The sequence below is a fragment of the Arachis ipaensis genome, chromosome B9 (assembly GCF_059453495.1).
Source record: "Arachis ipaensis isolate K30076 ecotype BB chromosome B9, ASM5945349v1, whole genome shotgun sequence".
In the NCBI taxonomy this organism is placed as follows: domain Eukaryota; kingdom Viridiplantae; phylum Streptophyta; class Magnoliopsida; order Fabales; family Fabaceae; genus Arachis; species Arachis ipaensis.
In genome coordinates, this window is record NC_142444.1 from 20824489 (window position 1) to 20834356 (window position 9868).

General features: G+C 32.3%; 1 protein-coding gene across 1 annotated transcript; it reads right to left on the reverse strand.

Moving 5' to 3' along the window:
* Positions 1 to 1684: 1684 nt before the first annotated feature.
* On the reverse strand, positions 1685 to 9152 carry PSD (ARM repeat superfamily protein). Its single transcript, XM_016320631.3, has 14 exons — positions 7167 to 9152; positions 6909 to 6995; positions 6723 to 6812; positions 6472 to 6570; positions 6028 to 6087; positions 5195 to 5257; positions 4988 to 5083; positions 4109 to 4282; positions 3449 to 3622; positions 3293 to 3355; positions 3109 to 3207; positions 2491 to 2637; positions 2229 to 2411; positions 1685 to 2121 (listed from the first exon to the last, which is right to left on the reverse strand). Exons 1-13 carry the CDS (start codon positions 8892 to 8894, stop codon positions 2322 to 2324), a joined length of 2970 nt encoding a protein of 989 aa, XP_016176117.1. The 5' UTR covers positions 8895 to 9152; the 3' UTR covers positions 1685 to 2121; positions 2229 to 2321.
* Positions 9153 to 9868: the final 716 nt, after the last annotated feature.

A 9868-nucleotide genomic window follows, 5' to 3' on the forward strand; every position in this document is an offset into this window, starting at 1 on the left:
AAAATTATGAATAAATAAAAAATAATTAAAGATATATTTAACTTTTTATAAAAAATTTGGTTTTTTTATGCATTATAAATATTAATTTTTTTAATAATTTTAGTATTAATAATCTTTTAATAATTAAATCTTTTTAATGATTCTTTTAAAATATTTTTTTAAAAAAAATATTAGTCTAAACAAAATGGAAATAAAACACTCTGAAATATTAGAACATATGATCTTATCCATTAGAGCTTCTCTGTTCTCGTACCAAACAAAAATGAGTAAAAAAATAAAGGCAGCTAGTTTTTTTTTTTTTAAACAAAAAGTTATCCTTATTTATATTTTGCATTTTTTGTACGAGTTTAATCTAATTTATAATTAATTTACTAAGATCTAGATTGGCCAAAATAGTTAAGAATGAGTGTCTCTAATGTACTCCTACAAAAGAAAATAGCTTCTCAGATGGTCTATAGAATTTATTTTGTATTTTGAGTGAAGTTGAAGGCTGAATTTTTAATATAAAGGAGCCTCGGTCCGCATTTTTTTCTGCTGGAATTAGATAACCCCCACTTTCTCCTAGAAAGTTCATATTATATCTTTAGATCCAATTACTCGGAAGATTAAAATGATTCATGACTCTACAAATCGCATGTTCCGAGAATTCACGCTTTTTTCTTGAAGTTTGTGCTATATCTTCACCCAACTAGTGAGAAGATTAAAATGACTTATGATACCACAAATCACATGTTCTTGCAATGCCTACTACTATTTTTATCCTTACATTATACATGAATCAACCACCTAATGAATATGTTATGTTATATTACACTTACATATATTGGGTCTCTAGGAATTTATTTCTCAAGAAAATTTTCTCGTACCTACTTTTACTTTTATCATTCATCCACTTTATAATGTTTTAAGTGAAGTAATAATTAAACCTCACTATTTACTATGTCAAACTGTAGAGCATCCTCCAAAATTGTTGTTTATTCAAGATATCACTGTTAGTGGAAATATTTATCACAACGTGGTTAGAGTTTATTTTATCAGCAGCTGCTAAACTAATATATAGTATGTGCGTGAACTTAAGTTTAACACATTGTATCTATGATGGGGATATAATATAAGACTTGAGTTTTGCCATTTTCTAACTCAGGTCACATCTTTATCTTTCTCTTCTCTTCTTTCTCTAAACTTGAACAATCTCCAGCCAGCTACTCTAACTACACCTTTATCATGGAAAAATAATTCTGTTCATGCATTTCTAGACTATCCAGATAATTACATAGGAGTTTATATTACTAGTTTACATTCTATCTTTTATCCACAAGACCATTATAAAAAATAATATATTTTAAGATGAATGAAAAACTTAATAGAAAAGTTAAAACATTTGAGAAAAAACCAAGAAAAGTGTCGTTAGTATATTTTATTTATCAATCTTCCAAAGAAATGCTAGGAGAACATTAGCTAGTCTTTCCTTTCAAAATAAGACAAAAAGTATTAGCCCCTTAGGAATTTTCCAAAAAAAAAAAAAAAAACTTGCATAGGATTTCGTACAAGTGACAGACCTGTTGACTCCCAACATATGAAGTGAAATTCAACTACATTGCTATAGAATAACTTGTCTAACTTGGAATAAAATGAAAAAAAAAAATAGATACACTAAACTAACATAAATTAAGATGATATAATATACAATGCCTCAACAGATTTGTTTTTCTATTAAAATCCAAAAGATTAGTTTAATCATACAAAATTAATATCTTAATTTCATAAGAGTACACAAACGAATAAAGATTTAAAGAAAATGAAATGAATGAAGATTGAATTGAAAAACAAAACTACGTTTCCAAAAGAAAAGAAAACATTTATGACAAAAAAAAAAAAGACATGCATAAAAGAAACCCGCGCAATTTTTGGTATCACATCGAGCAGCTTCATCGAAAAATTATTTAACTATAATTTTCCTAAAAATAATTAACTACAGAGCAGAGGATATATATATATATATATATCAGAGATTCAAAACCACTTGACATGGTGGTAAAATGCTGAGAAGCTGGTCAAAATTTGATCACAGAAGATTTCTTCATCTACAAAATGGGCACACAAAAGCTATATACACCAACCCTGCAATATCAAATCAAGATTACCCTATTTGAATCAGAAATACAGATTAAAAGAAATAAAGATTAATCCTGATCTTGATATATCATTTTAGATCAGCTCTAGTTTACCTTTTGTAGATGGATAGCCCAGTACAGGAAATCGCCAGAAAAGAAACCCAGTGGGATGCCGAAAACTAGCAAAATTTTTCAATGCATAAGATGCTATCTAAAAACAAGGCTTCCATTTTGCTGTATTCTCAAATTTTCTATTAGAGACTTGTAGAATGATTTGAGTTCCTTAATATCAGCTTCCTACAAACAAATTGTCAAAATTACAAAAATGTTTAAAATAAAAAAAAAAAGCAACAAAAAAAATCAAAAGTTCTCTTACCTGCAACTTTTGGCCATACTGCTCTGCCAAGTGTGGAGGACAATGTGCAGAGGAGAATCCTTTTGAGACAAAATAAACTAAAAATTCGTTCCCAAATTTATCAAACATAACCTTTTGAGCCAAGACAATTTCTCCAAACAAAATATGCTGAAAAACAAAAGGGTAAAAGATGAAAATGAATACGTAAAGTAAGCATAAAATGTTAATGCTAAGTACCACAACACAAAATCTACTAATTAAGTAATTATCCCATAAACAGTTTTTTTGTTTTCTAAATTAAAACTTTCCTTTCACAAGCCACACAAAAATTCCTTTCTAAATTAAAGTTTTTTCGAACATGCAATCTGCCGAATGAGTCTAATAAAAAAAAGCCCTGGTAATAATCATGAGTTTCCAGTTTTATGTTGAAAAGTTAAAACAATAAATCTAAAAGCAAATGATAAATGAATATTTTTCTATCCACAATCATGAGATGAGAAGCTGAACTCAGTTTTTTATTAGACATATGGCTTGTATCTGTGCGCATTATATACAAGTAACAAAGTAGCAAAAATCATCATATTGGAAAATAGATCATAACAATTAAATGAGTTACCAAAAGAATGTATAAAGTCTTACAGTGTTGGCATCATGAAACTCAAAGGATCTGTCTAGCACACTGTACAAGCAGCAATTTATTGCAAATGTCTGAATCATGAAATTCCGAAATCCAGGTACCTGTAAACAACTGATAACTTAATACAACAACAAGAGTGCAATTCTAAGTCAAACTCCAGAATAAGTAGGAGTGAATGGAATCAACCTTTTCTTCATATGGCTGGCCACACCAATCTTTGATCAATCTAATAAAAATCTGTACACAAGCCTAAGTTATGAAAACAAAAAGTGAGAACCATACTTTTAGATTATATATCAGAAGGATTAATCAAGGAAAATAAGAAGAAATAAATATGCATACCTTTCTAACAAGAATATCCTTATGATTACAGGAAGAGTACAAAAGCAACTGCATTATTTGATCCAGGTATTCTCTATTTTGGGGGGAAAGAAAAACAGAAGAAAGATTGTGTGTAGCAACAACATGAAGAAACGAAAGGAATGTTTGCTGAAGTTCTTGCAACTCACGAACTTCCTACGGAAAACAAAGGTGCACAATAAGTTCATTGTATCACACATACCAAACCTAATGCATAATAAGTTCATTGTATCGCATATCACACACATACACTAAACGCGAGTGTTTAGAACCACTAGGGGGAAAAAAGTTAAATTAGAAATCCAAAAAGATACATTTCTGCATTGGATTTCGCATTCAAGTCAGCAGAATATAGCTAGTAAGAATAATTTGATACAACATGACTCTAAGGTAATGACTTGGATTAAGACCTGGTTCTTGGAATTCTAAAGAAACTACAATAACTATCATAAGGATGCTAAAATGTATATTCTCTATAAGCCATGTTCATTCAATTAAAAATGTTCCTGAATGTCAAACTAACATTTTTGTCCTCAATTTTACCAGGCATAAATACAAATATACAAAAAAGCAAGCAGCTCAGTGCACAAACTTATGATTGGAGAAATTACTTTTAAGGGAAACTCATCAACTTGTCCATACCTCGGTTATTGCAGTTACAGCACCAGGGCCTAAAAGTAATGCATCTCCTGCAATAACACTGAGCACTCTACCAGCAACAGCTGGAAATGATTCTTCCAAAATGTCATGCACCGACGTATTGAACTTGCACATAAGTTGATTCAGTAACAAAAGAAACCCAACCATCTCCTTTGGCTGCAATAAGAAAATTGAGATATCACAATTCTTTCTCATATGTTATGCAGGAAGGAACTAGGAAATAAGTTGCCCTTAAAAAAAAGGACAAAAGGCAGTATGCTGAAATGCACAATGCAGATTTTTGTATTCATGGGAAAAATAATTAATAATAAATAAATACATATTAAAATTCAGGTATTGAACACACATCAACTAGAGAAGAACTAAAGCACATAAGTAGTCACAAACAAAGATAATACGATTGAAACATGAAATGCACTAAAGGCCAACTGCCAATTAAGAACTTCAACAAAAAGCCCACAATTAAAGAAAACAATCATTTGCAAGTGCCAAAGAGTCTTGAAGATATATATATACAAAACGAAGTACCAAAATGTTGATTGTAAATGCAAAGCATCATTCATACTTTTACACGGAGAACCCAAACTTGGATTACCATAAATGACATACACATATGTGGCTAAACAGGATCATACATTAATAAAGCCCCAAAACAAATTTTAACATCTTGGGCAATGGAACATTATTCCCATTGCCATCTTTATACACCATACTGTTTACATATATATGTGTGTGTGTGTGTGTCTGTGTGTAAACTTCCAAAAATCAATCTCAATGAATGAATAAACACCAATGGCGATGCAAATATGGAATTTAGAATATTTGATCTATAATAATAATAAAATCAAATAATATATGTACCTCACTTTCTGCAAGCAACTGTCCCAATGCCTTTGGTAGGTATGGAAAGACAGATGAACCTAGTGTATCTACCATCCGGTGTATAAAGGATATCACCTACATGCCATAAATGACATGAAATTAAATCATGATACTGATGAATCAACCAACATAAATTAATAAATAAATTATTTTCCCTACTTTTTTTAAAGGAAACCTAATGCATACCTTGCTTCGCAGTGATCCTACTTTTGGAAATACAACAAGAACTTGGAGAAGCACATCCAATGTCTACATGGAAAAAATTGAAAGTTTAGCAAGAGTAAAATTAGAGGCATGAACACAAGTTCCAAAATTAAAGATTCAATGAATACAACAAACAGATAAAAGCATCAAACAAATAAGAAGACTGACATTCCATATCATCTTATACAATTTCATAATAACTGTCATCGGGTCATATGGTTAGCAATATCAAAACAAAAAGAAGCACAGGACAAAGCATACTACAGTAACAGAAGTCAACGGTGGCATTTGCAATGGCATGAGCAGGCAATGTCTGAAAGATATTGAATAGGTACAAAAGTACATCAATATAATTATAGCTCTCCTCTTCGTATTATTAATTGCAGCATTCACTCAGGTCATAAACATCATAAGGGCTGGCAAAGCACAAAGAAATAACAAATAAAAATCATCAATTATATGTTGCATGGTAACAATTTCAATTGGAAAACGGTCAAATGTGGATTTCCAACATTGGTTGAATACTCTAGTGGGATCCTTTTAGGGTCCACCTTGCAAACCATGGTGGAATTTCACACTCGACATAGTGAAGTAAATTTTCCAATTGAGAGAATTCCCATGCTGCATTTATTTTTCTTTTCCTTTATTTTATTTTATGTTTCCTTTTTGGAAGAAATATAGATTTCAGACATCCAAACCAAAACTACAAATTTTTAAGCCAAAATCTTTTCTATAGCATAGTATCCAAAAAGAGGATAGGGAATACACATCTAATATAGCAGTCAGTAAAGACCGAAAAAAATTGCATAAAGTACCTGCTTAAACATGAGACCAATTGTAGGGCGACTGGAGGTTGCAAGACGCTCATTGAAACCCTGGATCAGTTCATCAAAAATTATACAGGAGGGAAACAAAAATGTGAATGTATTTGTCAAATCTATGACTCTACTTAAAAATCATTGCTCTAAACATTTTGAAATAGCTATGTTTTTAACATAGAGAATTAATAGCACTGATTAAAGATAACTCTATAGTTTATGCCCAATTGCTTCTTTGAAATGTATAGAGTTGTTTTGAAATAACTAAACAATGTGAATGTACCTGTCAAGTCTATGACTCTATACTTCAAAATCAGTGCTACAAACATTTTCAAGTATAGACCTTATTTCTATAGTCTATGGCATGACCAATTGATTTTTTAGTGTTCTCAACAGGGAAAATTATCTAATTGAACATAAAAAGAACCTTAAAAAAAGCACCTTGCTTAGAGAATTAATAGCCATGATGATATGCTGGATGGCAGCAACTTTGACATTAGCCTCCACATTAGTCTTATCGTTAACGAGCAATACTTCAACCTGAGTTAGACACATGAAAAATATAAACATCAAATACCAATGCTTATTATTTTAATCAGATTTCATTTTAGAAAGGCATCCATCCAGCTCAGCTATGTTGTTTCTTGAGGACACAAAAATCTCACAATATTTAGGCGGAAAAGAAAAGTAACCTGTTGACAAAGAGGAATGAGCAAAGAAGACAGATAATCACATTGCTTCTCTGGTGGAACATCTTCCATTCCAATCAATAAGCCAATTGCCTATGAAGGGTCACATTCGTTAATAAATAAGAGGATAAACAACCCGAAATTTTGCAGAAATATCCTTATCCCTGAAATCTTAGGAAATCTGATTACCTCAAAAATATGGCTACCATCTTCAGATCTTGATAGCTCGGTTGTGTAATTCATGCTTGTGAATTGGGCAACTGCATCTTGCAGGCTCTGGGAAATCAATATTACAGTCAAATGAATAGAGAAGAAAGCTAGAGGTAGAGGATGGAATAACCAACACAAAATGCATCCACACAGAGGTCATAAAATAATTGCAGATAAAAAGTACAAAGTTGGATAACTCAAAAGTTAAAAATAAAATAAAAGGAGTTTAACTGCTACCTGCAAAATTGTCTCTATGAAGGGGACAAGCTTCACCCTCAGCAATTTTACAAACCTCAGAAACAGATAACTGGCCCTACGGCTTACATTAATATTTGGATGATGTATACCTCTATCATCGAGAAATGCAGCAAGAACCATAGGAATATACTGCGTATTATCTTGGATAAACTTAACATATCTTGTTACTGTCTCCAAATACATCAGAGCAACTAGTCTATTAGGGTGGCAAGAAAACTTTGTGGATAGCAGCATTGGCACCACCTCACTCAGCAATCCTTGACCATCCCGAATGGCCTCATCAGTTAGTGATTCCCCAAGTGCATATAAAAGAGAAAGTGCAGCTTCCACCTCCTCAACATTACTACTGTTGGATGAAGTTGAAATGACATTTGCCAACAAATTTCTGATGAACAAATGGGTCACACCTGGTGCTACACGGCCAACACTACGAAGTAGAACAAACAAGTCCTTCCTAAAATCAACCATTCTATCTTCCTCCTCTTTCCCAATTTTGTCCAACATGTCAATATTAGAACGGTATTCCGGATCATAACGAATCAACACAGAGATGAGTTCTAATATTTTTCCAACATGAAGCAGTTGCTTCTCCCCCAAAGGTGTAATGCTTTTCATAGTAGCAACATAACTTGAAAGAAACTGTACAACATTGAACGTGGCATCCAACTCACTGTCCTTCATTAAATGGAAAACAGAGGGCAAAACTTCATCCAAAAGCTCCATGGAGATTCCTCTAGCCTCAGAATCTATTCGTTTAAAGCAATCCAACAACTCTGTGGCATATCCTGTAAGCAAGACAGCAATATCAGAGACTAATTCAGCATTGGCATCGTCAACCACGAGCCTAAACAGGCGACTGATTTGAAGGCTCTGCAACAATGCCAGCTTTGACCGCGGTTCAATCCTCTTGGAAACAACTGCCGTCAAGCACTTAATGGCCGCACTCCGAAGCCTGTCGCCCACTCCAGCAGCCAAAACCAAATCAAACAACAAAGCACCAAAAGCATCATTCACAACCAATCCAATATCAATCCAAGAAATAAACCTCCTCATGGATTCCAACACCCCAACACAAACCTCTTCATCAACGTTCCTATACATGGAAACAATCTCATACCACGCTCTAACTATCTGACCTACACACTGCTCCCTCATTGCATCCTTTACCCGTGTGGCAACAGATATATCCTCCGGCGTTCGCGGGTAATCTAAACTAATCAGTTCATCATCAAGCGCATTCAAAACCCTACAGAACATATCTATAACCATCTTCCCTTTATTTAAGTGCGGGAAGAAATCAAGAAACACGGACGACCAAATCAAAGGGTACTCAAAGTAAATCAAAGTAACAAGAACCTGTGCAAGCTTGTTCTTTACAAAAGGGGGTCCTTCCAAAACCCTAGTCGCGCTGTTATTGGCGCCAACACCTTCGAGGCACACTATGGAAAACACTGAATGCCTGATCAATTGCTTCTCTTGAGGGTTCATTGAAGAGTAGCGAGACACAATGGCCTCGTGCAGAGTCTGCAAGCACCAAAACTGAACCTGGATTAGGTTTGAGAAGCAGAGTTTCTCAATGCACATGCTGCAAATCGATGGCTTCGCCTTTATTTGTTCACAAAAGGTTTTAGCTTGCTTTTTTAAACTGTCATCTATGGTTCCTGATTCATCGAAGTTGATGAGAATGGCTTTGTCAAGATCATCCATGATTTTATGGTGACTTTGACGAAATAGAAATGGCCGAATGGAATATTTATAGGAGATTTTAAGTGTTAGGGCTTTTGATTCTGTGATTTTTAGAATCTGTGATTCAAGGCTGAGGGTACTTATAGGTTCCAGATGACGGTGAAATGTATTGGTCGGAGGAGTTTGGATTGAGGGTACAATTTTATAGGCTTTTTTTACATTTTTTAATTTTTTTTGTGAACATAAGAATATTTATTTTGATCGTGGGAAAAAAAAAAACGGGTCACAATAATGGCAACTTGATGGTGATAACTTTTAGGGTCCGATTCAGTGGAAATTTAAGTCGCCCCCATTCAAGAATGCCATTACATTCTCTACTGCTTTATGAAGCTCAAGTTATTTCCCCAACAACCATAAAATAAAAGTTAAGGTTTAATAACAAAGTTAGTTTGGTCTTAATGATTAAATTACTAATCTCGTTAAACAGGATTCGAATTTTTTTTTGTGCCGTAGAAAATAAAAAAAAATTAAAGTTTAATTAATTAGTATTTTATAGATACATATTAATATTAGGATAATTTATATGAATTTAATTTTAATACATTATCAGTATGAAATATATATATATATATATATATATATATCTAATTACGTAACGTCACATACGTATTAATAAATTGAATAGGGTTTAAACTTATGCAAATAATCATTATATGTTTGTCCTGAAATATCTTTATGTAAATCGAATTAATTATATTATTTACATGTAAATCTATATATGTTATATCAATAGTAAATCGAATCAAGTTAATTGTTTATTTATTCTATATTAACTTTAAAACATCAATATTAATAAAAAAAATTACTCTATTTAAATTCAAATAAAATATAAAAAATTAAAAGGAATAAAAATAGAAATCTAACTTTTGTATTTTAGTTCAAATTTTAGAAAATTTACATTTTTATAAACTTGTGAATTTAAAACAGAAAAATAA